The 13,111-nt window shown below is 40.0% G+C and overlaps 1 protein-coding gene across 1 annotated transcript in view; it reads left to right on the plus strand.

Annotated features, from left to right (window-relative positions):
* Positions 1 to 13,111, plus strand: part of lrriq1 (leucine-rich repeats and IQ motif containing 1) — a 39,985-nt gene that overhangs the window by 14,469 nt on the left and 12,405 nt on the right. Inside the window, exons 16-23 of the mRNA XM_040026888.1 lie at positions 2,918 to 3,097; positions 6,645 to 7,034; positions 7,565 to 7,748; positions 9,518 to 9,643; positions 9,854 to 9,943; positions 11,163 to 11,254; positions 12,624 to 12,695; positions 12,798 to 12,886. Of these exons, the coding sequence (XP_039882822.1) occupies positions 2,918 to 3,097; positions 6,645 to 7,034; positions 7,565 to 7,748; positions 9,518 to 9,643; positions 9,854 to 9,943; positions 11,163 to 11,254; positions 12,624 to 12,695; positions 12,798 to 12,886 (1,223 nt within the window). The remainder of the gene's footprint in view (positions 1 to 2,917; positions 3,098 to 6,644; positions 7,035 to 7,564; positions 7,749 to 9,517; positions 9,644 to 9,853; positions 9,944 to 11,162; positions 11,255 to 12,623; positions 12,696 to 12,797; positions 12,887 to 13,111) is intronic.

Below are 13,111 nucleotides of genomic sequence, written 5' to 3' on the forward strand. Positions count from 1 at the left end.
GCAAATTTTATTGTTGCTGTTCCCTAGTGCCCTGTAGAGTTTCCAGCTCCACATTTTCCCACTGCACAGAGACCACATTTGGCCAGTGCTCCACTAGTAGATGCTCTTAGTCTGTTTCTCTGGCAGATATTTGAGATTCCTCTGCTTGCACATCCTTAGCCTCGGGCAGTGGTTACCTCTCCCCCTGTATCACAGCCATTCAGGGCGCTCCTCCAGCTGAATGCTCACACTACCTAACATATGCACTTTGGAAAGGATTTCTATCCAAAGTGGCTGTGTAACTACACTTTTAGAAAACGGCACTAGATTGATCGTAATGAGTTCAAACAGGTTCAGATTGTAGACTCAGACAACCATTAATACCAGGGGATGACTAAATCACTGTACATATGGTCCTTTAATTAGTTCAGAGAACAAAATGTACTGTGTACAAAACAACATATACTGTGAGAGGAAAGTTAAACGGTTTCCTCAAAACACTACGGTCTAAACAGAGAATGGTTCTGCCAGCTTTAGAGAAGCTTTCTGTTGGCTGTGAATATTATTTTCTTAGTCAGGCAGTGATTGTAATTTGACAGTTATGAGTCGTATTAGTAAGTAAATAACTGGAAACAAATATAGAACTCAAATTAAACTACGTCTATTTGGCAAAACTATTTTGTGATCTACAAAATCTCTTGAGTAAAATAAGTGTCCTGTTTCATAGCCCTGACACCTCTGTGCAACCTCAACCTGAGTTCCGTTCAAGTTGCCCTCATTGTCTTTGTTACCTGTTAATAGTGTTGTTTATTATAAACTTTAAAAAATCACCAAGCTGTTTGCCTTTAATGCAGTGGTAATGAGTTCATACAAAGATACAGATATACATAATACCAGTAGCAGTTACAGTTTTTCTCAGTTGCTTTGGTGCATTTCTCACAACAGAATTGATCTCTGCACCACTACTAAGGCTCTTCTCAAAACAATTAGTGCAAACTGCAAAACATGGTGGATAACTTGCAAAAGTGAGTCACTTCATCAAAAAGAAAAGTCAGTTGTTCAAAATAAGTAGTCAATGCTTCAAAAGCAAGTCCCTTAATCAAAACAGATAATATATCCATCAAAAGCAAGCACTTATATCAATCAAAGTGTCAGGGCTGTCACAATTACAAGTCATTACACCAGCACCTTTGGTCACAAAATCAAATGGTTTGAACATGTTCTCATTGTGACGGATGTCTTTGTAGGTGCTTCCCAATGACATGTCAAGTCTGGACAGCATGCATGGCATGTTGAAAACCATAAATTGTAAAGGAAAATCAAGACACTTCATATGCACTCTTGATAATATTTAATTGAAACTGTTCACAGCATTGTGCAACTGGGGAAATACAGTAAATCAAACATTTTACAGCAAACATAAACTCACTTAGACAGTAAACCTTACTGCAGTAGTTATGAAACAACCCCCCCCCCCCCCCGAAAAACAGACACTGCTGCATATCAATCATTGATATCTAGACGCTCCCGTCTGTCTGCCCACATATTTGCATCAACATCACAGCGAATGTCAGCTCTATCGATGCATCGGGGAAAGTATCTTCTGGAGTGTCGAATCCACCCTCTGCAGGACTCTGCTGTGATGTCATCACAAGCTCCATCCATAGCTGCTAGCAGGGTCATTTGGGTATGTGGATGCCTGTCATATACCTTCCACCTCCAGGAAGAGAAAAACTCCTCAATTGGATTTAGGAATGGAGTGTAACGAGGAAGAAACTCCATAAGCATCCTGTCGTGTGCTGCAAACCACTGCCTGACTACAGCAGAGTGATGGAAGCTAACATTATCCCAAACCACTACATACATTGTCCGATTGTCACCAGGATCATCCCTTTCATTTTGTGGGATTAGGTCCCTATAAAGAGCGTCCAGAAAAGCCAACAGGTGTTGTGTATTGTATGCACCAATACGAGGAATATGGGTGTGAACGCCATTTTCTGAGATTGCTGCACACATTGTAATATTTCCTCCTCGTTGGCCTGGGACATCAATGGTGGCTCTTTCTCCAATGTGATTTCGTCCACGCCGTCTGCCTTTTGCGAGATTGAATCCCGCTTCGTCAAGATATACAAACGTGTGCAGGGGTTCCCTGGCTTCCAATTCCAGGATACGCTATACAAAGGATGAGAATAAAAAAGTCTGTAATGGTGCATTTGGCACAACAGATTGTACAGTTTGAATTGTTAATAGGATTACAGTAACATGCATAAATGTAAGTGCAGTACATGGCCTAAACTTTTACAGTAAACAGAGGTACATATGCAAACATGTTTTACCTGTACATACTGGTGACGGAGCTCCTTCACTCGTCACCTGTGACTGGGTAGAAGAGGCTTTTCATTGGTTGCAAGTAAGAGTGACACACACAAATTTTCATTAGTGTGAGATAAGGTTCACCTGAGAAAAGTAATTTATGGAGATTTTCATGGAAACTCCTTAAAAATAGGGTTTTCAAAATGGGTGTACAAATTGTTTGACAAGATGTTCAACAATTTTGAGTGCACTGACACAAGCAATGAAATGAAGACTATTAGTTGTAAGGACAATGACTATTCAGCCGGTACAAGTATAAATAATTGTGACATTCATGATAAAAGCAAGGAGATAGTGATGAATAGCAAGTCAAAAGTGACCATTCTTTAGATATTTGTACTTACTCAACTGCTTCATGTCCAAAGGCATTTGCCACAAGGTTGTGCCAAAACAACTACATGTTGTGGAGGTTGAACTAACTATTGTGCAAAGTTTAATTCTGTTGTGAGAAATGCACCAAAGCAACTGAGAAAAACTGTAAAATGGTATAAATGATGCATTTAAAAATATTAGTAAAATCACTTCTGCACAGCTCAGGTTTTGCTGATTTTACTTTCCTTTTCAGATCCACACTACAGAAATCAGTGCCTGGCCTTAGAGTCATTGATAGCCAGGAGACAGATTCCTTTTTCTTGCCTCCAGCTGTTCAGCAGGTCAGCTCGGCCTCAGACTGCTTCCTAACTTTCTGCCAGGCTCAGCTTCAGCAGACTCAGAATTTACAGCAGCATCACAGCAGGGAGCACAGGTAAGAGACAGGCTGCCTGTGTCGATGTGCTTGCAGTGTGCTATGTGTTTGCTATGTGTGGATAGCTGCAGGTTTTGCCGGTGGTTGGATGTGTGTTTGACCCCAGAAGTTACTGCTAACACTTTCTTAAGTTATCCACATTGTGGAAGAGAAAACAATCTGCAGATACAAGTGCTTATTGTGAACTCAGTTTACACAATTTCCATATTGTCAGATTTCATACTCACACTCATCTTATATGATCTGTATTTGTAAACTAAAATATTGCAGGTAAGCTGCAGATTTCTGAAGAAGCTTGAAAGCAGATCATGGGGAAGAGGAGCGAAATGTTTAGCTTCAAATAATAAAAAAAAATTGGTTATGGTAATAGAAAACGAGTACTGTACTGCAGAATTCTCGTCTCTTCTACTGTATGCATAAAAATCAAGTTATGTTTGACTGAGAGTACTTCAGATATAAAGAGATAGGATGAAGGCATGAGGTCAAACCGAGAACAGGTTGAAAAGAAAAGAAGAATCAAATAGTAAAAGGGAATAATACAGAACAGGGCAAAACAACAAAAATAACCCAAAACCAATGCACCAGAGGTTATATTACACTTTTTTTGTCGTGTGCTGCTGAACCTGTCAGAGATACCGCCATCAAGCAGCGAGGAATGTTAGCTATCCTCTTGTTATGTCTGATACATAGGGCGTAGTGAGCCTAAAGACAACGTCCATCTATTTTCACAAGTCCTTCAATGTCACTGGCCTCTGCACATATTGACACTCCTATACAAGGAGGACCACCAGCACTTAAAACAGTGGTCAACTTTCTGCTTATCTTCCTGACCTTTTCAAATTACACAGTACAAAAGATGAAACGCGGTGGCGGCTTCTTGTATGGGTCACATCGAGGACTCCTATGGCTTGGGGGAGGTTAGCGTGGCCCTCCCCTTGCTTCGCCCCTCACTGAGTGCCCTCTACCCTTCTGGCCTCTGGACAATGAGCCATTTTGGGGGCTTTGCAAGAGCCAACACAGCCATTTAACCCCTGGCCTGACCTTGTGTCAGACTGAGTTTTTAGGGGAGTTGAGAAGAGTGCCACACGCCAGTCAACTGGTGACTGTAAGGTGAGGTACTGTGGCGTATTAGGGCTATTACTCTCTTTTACAAGGTGTAGGGATTCTACCAAAGTGCCTCTGTTTCACCCATAAATGAGCATGCCTTACAATCCAGTCCTGTATGCCATTAAATCAAAACATTTTGTGGATGTGGTGGGAAAAAGACCAATAAACCCATCTACTACCGCAATCTCCCCACTTTTTCCACTGCGTTCTATGGCACTCAGTATTTTTTAGGTTTGAATTGCTCCTAATGCGGTTGTAATGTAAAAGAAGTGAATCAAAAATTATGTTTCTATGTCATGTGGAAAAAGATGGGTTATAGAGTTTTGCTAAAGCCAATGTGTGAGCAGTCTGAGTTAAACAAATGAAATGAGTACTTTCCACTCATTGTGCCTTCTGTTTGTGGTACCATCACACAGTATGGTAAGGAAAAACTGCTAAGGCAAAAAGCCAAAGCTTTGAAGAATACACCAGTATTAGTCCATTTCAGATTGCTGAAGCCTCATTTTAGCATTAGCTAAATGTGCCCTGAGCATCTTACAAAGGGTAGTGTGAACAGCAGAAGCAACTACAGCAACCTATATGTTTTTTTGTGTTTGTTTTCATCAACATTTTAGCATTATGTCTTTTATCCTTTCTCCCACCACTCACCCCAGCCAGTCATGTGAGATAGCTGGCCCTCCATCTGGTTCTGCCGGAGGTTTCATCCCCACTGTTGCCTAGTGCTTGCTCTTAGGGGTCGTCTGATTGTTGGGATTTTCTCTCTGTTTTTATCAATTTTATTGTTATCACCAAACCACATTTTTCACCCACAATGTAGAAAAAGTGAACATAGAAGTGAAACAGTTACACAAGACTTTTGTTGTGTTAAGTATACATATCATTTCTGGAGCTGTGAGGTCTTCTATGTTCTGGTCATAGTTGTCTGACAGTTGCGACAGACACAAATTGAATTTTCAAAAGGACAGTAAACGCCTCTATAATATAACTAGTATAGGGTTTGCTGCTGGCTCAGGAATTTCTTACAGCTCTCAACCTCAGTTTTTTGTAGAGTGGCCTCCTGGGGACACCCATAACACCAAATATCTCTAAATTTCCTGTATTGTAAGTCAGAAGACAAATAACCACTGAGAGCTTTTAGCATCTACATACATGGTTGGATATGTTCACAGGTGAGCATTAATCAGTGAATAACTTTTCATTTTCCTGTCATGAACATTGTATACTGAAGCTTTCTTTTACCCGTGTTATGGTGACCCTGGAGTGAACCAGCAGGTAGAGGGAGGGAGGGTCACTGGTGTCACAATCCTTTAAGACCTTCTGACTCTTCTCTTTCTTATCCCACTGAGAGTGAAGAGCGAGGTCTTTGTAGAGAAGAAGTTGCACTACTTGTGGCTACTGGCCTTCCAGACTGGCCGAGCGTCTCTGGCCCCTCGGGGTTTAGGACAAGGAGCGGAGCATAGCTAATAGATTAATTAAGTTTCCATTGAGGTAGCTTTGTTGTCAGTTTATCCCCTCAATGAAAGAGACATTATATGGTATTAGGGCACACACAGACCAGGCAGACAGCTCTCTGTCTCTCGCCCCCTCACCACCCCTACCCTCACATAAATATAAGGACACACACTGACCACACCTATCACAGGCTGGAGAAGAATAAGAGCTAAAAATGGATATATATTTGATATTTAACTCAAAATGGAATGGCTTTGATCCTTTTTGAATGATTTAATTTTCTAACACCACCGATCACTGTGTGTTTTTAAATAGATCTTTCTTTGAGTTTTGGTTATAGACTAGTAGTATAATCCTCAATGTGATTAGAATGTATGTGAATCTATTCTGGAAACAGAACAATTTTCTTCTTATCACCAGTATAATTAAATCTGACCTGCATAAAAGTCAAAGTTATAGCTTATCTGCTTTTACAGTATCAGAGCAATCATCTCCACGGAGTTCACCTCACAGGACATAGAGAAGACTTATTTAAAGAATCTCATTCTTGCATTAAACAACCCTAAAAGTGGATAACTGCTTCTCCTGAGCTCAGAACAATATGCTACAATTACTGCTGACAGTAAACCTATTAAATAAATTTGATTGGGAACCATGTGGACTAAGATTAACTTTAATGTCATTCACTTTATTGCCATTGCACAGTCATACTTTGTGTTGTACAATGAAACTGGGGTTCCTTCCTTCATCGGTACTAAAAGAAAGGCGAACAGTAATCATGATAAATAAGATATATGCAGAGTAAGGTGTACTTGAAATGCAGAAATGAAATGGGCAGCGATAAAAATATATGTGCAAAAATAAAATCAGTTATGTAGGTCAGGTCAGGTATTTGCATTGATTAGGACTATTGCCCTGTTGTCAAAACTGGTCTGTATTGCCAGTTAATAATGTAACGTGAAATATTTTTGTATGTGTTTGTTTACAGCAGACTTGCATTTCCCTTTAATGATGTGCAAAGCTTCTGCCGGCACTTCAGTATGACTCTGAAGCTGGCTGAGGACCAGAGATTTGCCCATGAATATGGTGAGACCACTGTGTCTGATGAACACTGGGCTGCAAGTCAAACAGCGCCTGAGAAAACACTGGATAGTGTCATTGGTGAAGAGCTTATGGATTGCCGAGATATAGAGTCCACTAACAAATTACCACCAGTCTTTCCAAATAGAGACATCATGAGATGCAGCTATTGGAATTTTGATGAGACTCCAGCTACAGAGAGTCACTATGACACATTTGGCCCAAAACAGGGTCCAGCGACCTTCTTCAGTGATGAAAAAGCATCTGTCTCCAGCCATCAAGACTTAAACCTCAAAAAGTAATTCACTCTCTGCTTTTATCTGAGTCACTCGTGTGTATGTTTGTATATTCACTCTAATAAAACCTTTGTATTCGATGAAAGATCAGCTGATAAAAATGCATGCGATGAAAACCTCCAAATTCATTCGTGGTATACAACTGGATGCTGCCGACTTAAAGCAAACACTCTGTTTTTATGTAATTCTTTTAACAGAGCTCAGCCTTTTATTAGTTTCTGCTGCAAAGCATTTGTCATCATTGGAGCCTCCTCTACTTGATTTACACCAGAAGACGTTGAAGATTTTATTCATTTTAACACGCAGCTTTATCATTAACACTGTGCTATCTTCGGGAGGACAATACATCTTTGATTTGAAGGGTGGCTTTAGACAGGCTTAAACTCTCCAGAGTCCTGCTCTCCAGATGTCTGCTCACATATAAATTCATGTTTTGAAAGATGAAGGTGCTATGATATCATGTGCAATATATCCCTCACTTTGTGTGTATTTAAATGCCTGTGTGTGTGTGTGTGTGTCCTTTTTTGAGCAGCACAGCAGCAGTTGTGATTCAGCAATGTTGGAGGAAATACAAGCAGATATGTGGGAACATTAATGCTCCCCCCATCACAGAGAAAGGAGGAGAAAGAGGAGGAGATGGAGGAAAGCCAGAGTCAAGACTTTGCTATATTAATAGGAGCACTGCTGGCAAACACTATGCGGCAACTGTCATCCAGGTAAAACATTTGTAGCTTGTAGCATTTGTAGCGTCCTAGAACAATTTTCCTCTGAAGATGTCTGGGTAACAACTTAGAACGGTTATCCAGGCGAGTTCATATGAATTCAGTCAGTCAAACTGTTTACTTGTAATAGACCTCATAGCACCATATCACCCCAACAGAGCACTTTGCTCTGAGACTGCTGGCTTGCTTACCTAGGATGTTTAAAAGTAAAACAGGAGGCAGAGCCTTCAGCGTCCATGCCCCCCTTCTGTGGAACCAGCTACCATTTGGAAGTAGGAGATAGACACCCTCGCTACTTTGAAAATTAGGCTTAAATCTTTCTTTTTTGAATTGGAAATGTTGTAGTACTAAATCCTCCATTTTTATGCTGCAATAGGCCTAGGCTGCTGGGGGCTTCCCAAGGTGCACTTTCTTCTTCATTCACCTTTTTTCACTCACTATGTGTTTACACACCTCTCTGCATTTAATCATTAGTTATTGTTAAACTCTGTCTCTCTCTGCGTCCTTTGTCCTGTGTTCCTTCCCACACCCACAACTTGTGACAGCAGATGGCTGCCCCTCCATGCGCTTGGTTCTGCTGGAGGTTTCTTCCTGTTAAAGTTTTTTTTTTCACTGTTGCCAAATGCTTGCTCATAGGCGGTTGTCTTATTGTTCGCAATTTTCTCTTTATTATTTTAGGATTTTTAGCTTACAGTATTAAGCACCTTGAGGGTATTGTTGTTGAGATTTATATCCATCTATCCACTGGGCCACTGTGGCTATGATGTCTATTTTCATTTCGCAGTTGCAGAATTCAAAGGCAGAGGATTTTTGGTAGCAAAAGCTTTTAGGTTCCTTCTAGTGGCCTGAGTTTTATGTGTGTAGCCCAGATGCATTGCTTGATGCTTTGCATTTGCTTTGAACATAGCCTGGCTACACTAAAATCCCTGAAAGATCGGCTGTTGCTCCTAGAGGATAGCAGAAACTGCTGAATATCACAGATAGCAAATAGTTGATTTGTTCTATTTTGGGTTCATTAATTAGTGAGTTTATAAAAATTTGATAAAAAAGAGTAGGAAAAAACCCCATCAGAGTTTGTCATAGCTTAAGATTATGCGTTGAGAAGAAACTGCTCACATTAACCTTTTATTGTGTAATTAAGGATCTTACTCCTGCATGTAGAAAGTGTGCCTGAAGTCACTTCCTCTTTGTGGATATCTGAAAATGCCAATTTTCATCCTTGAAAACTGAACTTCAGGCCTCATACGTTCTTGAGGCTTACTCGGCTAATCCTCTGCACAGAGGTGTAAGCTGCTCTTCTGAAAAACATGCTACTCATCACCCCTCTCAAATCCCTTTTCAACACACAAAGTGTTTGATGACTCCTTGAGGGCTAGGTAGAGGCTGGGAGTTGCCGTGTACCGTGCACTACAGCACTGTGTAAGTGTAAGTGTATGTTTTGTGCATGTCAGGGGGGTATAGAGTGATTAATCAGATTCCAAAGACGTGCGGTAGTAAGAGTTCTAAAATTCCTGTGCGGCTCAACTTGAAGTGAAGTGTGCCCCCCCCCCCTCTGCCCATTGGGAATTGCAGGATTTAGAGGCGCACTGGAGCTCTATTTGTCTCAGAGCAGCCTGGAGTCACACAGAGTTCAGACAGCAGAACACTCAGCAATTAAAAGAGGGGTTAACATGTTTTATCTTCCTAATGGGATAACATGCAATATTTACGTTTGCTCCATGATTCATCGAGCAACTACCATTTCTTTTTCTGGGTACCTCCAGGCATTCTGGAGGGGCTACTCTCTGAGGAGGAGGCTCACATCTGCTCTTGCTGCTGTGACATGCCCCGGTGTTGGAGAGGATGACACCTTTGAGGAGGTGGACATAGATGAATTTGTCTTTGATGAGGTATCTGCACAAGCCTGTATGTTCTTCACTTTCACAATTCGGCAGTTGTTCCCCATCTCGCACCCCATCAGACCAACAAACCTGCACAGAGGCTAACACATAAATGTAACACATAAATATAGTACTGTATACTTCACTCCAAAGACACTTTATTTGTGGTTTGTTTGTCATTGCCGTCCAGAAATTAAAGTATTTTTCATTTTCATAAAGGCAGCTTTGGAGGAACACTGCACACTGATGCTTTCTCAGGACTCATCTCCCAGACGCCAACTTGTGTCAGAGCAGCAATTATCTATGAAGGTAAAGTTTGATATTCTTAAAACCTGGTAGTCCTGACATGATATTCTCTAATACTTTGAAACCTGCTATGCAAATTGTGAATTTTGGGATTTACCATCTTGTGTTATGTCAGTGTTGGAGTTATTTTCTTGCTTGTCTCCCTCCCCTCCAGGAATTGTCTCACCCTCCCTTATTGATCTCTAAATTTATTCACTTGGAAAAACAGGATTATTTCCTGGAGGGCTGAAAGTTGCACAGCACCAGCAGATGTCATTTTTCATGCTGGCTGGACTGTCGTCCTGTTTTTTTTCTTCATTTACCTCTTGTTGGATCTTTTCTTTGGAGCGTGCTCAGCGCTGTACATCATGGTAGCCAGTTTAAGCAAGCTGATGTGGTGCAGCTGCTAGCGTGGTCAGCCTCAATATGTTGACACTGAGGCACAGATCAAAGGCAGGGGATGAACAATTTAGCACTTTGACCAAGAGAAAATAGAATCTGGAGAGTAATTAAGCTGTTACTTTGACTTAAATATGAGAATTCCATGATTGTGAACCGTTCACTCGGTCAGCCACATACCTACAACAAAAATAAGCCCCTGAGTTAAGTGTCACTGGATATAATAGTGTAGAATGTAATCACTTCCCCCAAGAGTTACAGGTAACTGTAGTGTTATTCCATGAAAAATTAATTAGTATGCCACAACAGACCGCTCAGATTTTTGTAACTATAATGAAAGCATGCACAATTTTACCTTTGTTACAGGTCCTTTAAGTACACAGATGTCAGCTGAAGTTTTCCACTAGTAATCTATGTCTATTTTTTTCCTAGGATTTTTGAGTGTGCTCAAGTTCATAAATACAGGAGAAAGTTACATTAGTTTTTCCGGCCTGAAAAACACATTAAATTTTTTAAAAAACTGCAACCAAATCAATTTTGCATAAACTCCAAGTGTCACAGTCTAAAGCTAAAATCCTGCCTTTGTTCAGCGTGGTTTTATCTCCAACCAGCTTTGAGTTTGATGAACACTATAATAATGAAACATTTAGAAACTGAAAAAGATTTAATGTCTGTGATGCAGAATAACAGAAATAAAAACACACACTGGTATCCTGGATGTTTTATGTGTATTCTGGTAATTCATTAGGAAAACTACAACAAGTGTGTTTTGGTAACATTTCAAGGAAACAAAAAAAAAAGAAAAGTAACTTAGGACTGTCATTAATTGATATATGTATTTCAGCCTCCTGGGCCCTGTCTTGATCCCTCCCAGGACATACTCCCCCTACCAAAGCACGTCTGGATGGCTGGGGAGCATGTGGACGGTTGTAACAGGTACAACAACCCACAGCCACAGCATTTGAAAAAGCTGTTTATTTTAAGCTTTATATAGATTTTCATAATTATTGTACAAAGTTATATAGGGAAAAAGAAGATAAATAATTTTCATAATAGGACATATAGCAAACAGTGTTGATTTGTGACATTAATATTTTTCGTTAATGCAACTCCAAGTAGAAAAATACAATCTTTGCTAAGCACATTAAAGAGTCGGATGTATCTTAGAAGTTAGAGATTTTAACTGGGTTTACTTTTTCACATATGAAGCTCATGATATGGCGTTTGCTCTTGGAACAAAATACAGACAACCTGAAGTATGTGTTTAAGTGTTTCATGGATAGCAAAATATAAATCTGATATTAAAAATGCAAGGAACAATAATCAAACTGGTCCTAATAATGCAAGATTTTAATGTCATAAGATTTTACTATAGCATAGAAAACATGATGATACAGATGTTGAAATTTCACTTTCTGGATATAAAGGAGGATGACACACACACTAAATCACGTTTATATTTTTGTTATGGTTGTGATCCACAAAATTTATCCACATATTCAGCTAGCAAAACACTCAAATAAGCAGGTTCACTGAATGACTGTTCAGTTCTCCTCTCTATGATGTTCAGCTGATGTCACTGGTAATCTATAAAGTGGTAATATTTGTTTTCGTTTACTTTTTTACTTGGTGGCATGCAAATCATAAAATTCAATGGCTTCCATTGAGGAAAAAAATGAAATGGAAAGGAAAACAAGGCAGCACTGCTCCACTTCCAGCATGCTTGTTATGTTGGTTACAGTTATGTGGATGACAGGTGCATCTTTTGCTACAGACCAGACAACAGTTTTCAGTTTAAGAGTTTGATCAAGCTTCAGTTCAAGAGCTGGAGCAGGAGTGTGCTTTTCCTTTTTTAAATGAACTTTTAGAGGACTGAGACTTTTAAACAATCAAATGTTTAATGCATGTTTTTACTGTAAGATCCCAAGGCATCTGAGAGAACAGTTGCTACTAAAGACCACAGCTGTGGAGCATGCCACCATCAGAGTGCACTGAAAATGTGTTTTTGGCCCCAATGAAGATTGTGTTTGGACGCACAAACACAATCTTCAATCACCACTAGCCCTACTCACCCAGTTTAGCTCCCCTTTTCCTTAAATGAAATGGGTTTCCATTTTGCACATCTCTATTGCACGTCCACTGAGCATAATAATATTAGCAGCCATGCAGGAAAAAATACAGGACAACCTTGACTTAAAGATCAGCCATAATTCAATCCCGAAAGATTTAAATATGTGTAGTCCTGTTGTGAATTTCTGCATCTCAAGTTATGTTTTTAAGGACAATAATTTCTTTATGATTCCAGAAACACATCTCCTACTTCCACCTCAGCGCTTAGTGGTCTCTCTGAAAGATCAGAAAAGATTCTAGAAGAATGGTAAATCATCATCTCCTCCTCACTGCTTGCTGCAACTGTGTGTTGTTAGTAAATGGCAGAACGGCACTTTCTATTTGTCTTTTCTTTCCTTGCCATCTGCAGGGGCTTTACTGACAGCCACACAGCACTTCTGCTGCTGAGGAGAGCTCGGAAGATGAAGTCAAAGAGACAACTGCAAAAGAAGCAAAGGGGTTAGTGTGTTTAAAGTGGGTTAGGTGGAAATTTGAGATTTGGACCCTTTGTGTTTGCATGTGTGCTTTTTATGCAGTAGTTCAGGTTTAAAAAAACTATTTTTGTATGTTTTTAGAAAATTCCCCATAGAATTTGAATGCTGTGATTGGAGATTAAACACTGTTGTGGTTTCCTTCTTCAGTCACCTCATATGCAATGCTTCCTTCATTCATTAATCCTTCTAC

Source organism: Simochromis diagramma, unplaced genomic scaffold, assembly GCF_900408965.1.
Source record: "Simochromis diagramma unplaced genomic scaffold, fSimDia1.1 OVJJ01000293.1, whole genome shotgun sequence".
Classification (NCBI taxonomy): domain Eukaryota; kingdom Metazoa; phylum Chordata; class Actinopteri; order Cichliformes; family Cichlidae; genus Simochromis; species Simochromis diagramma.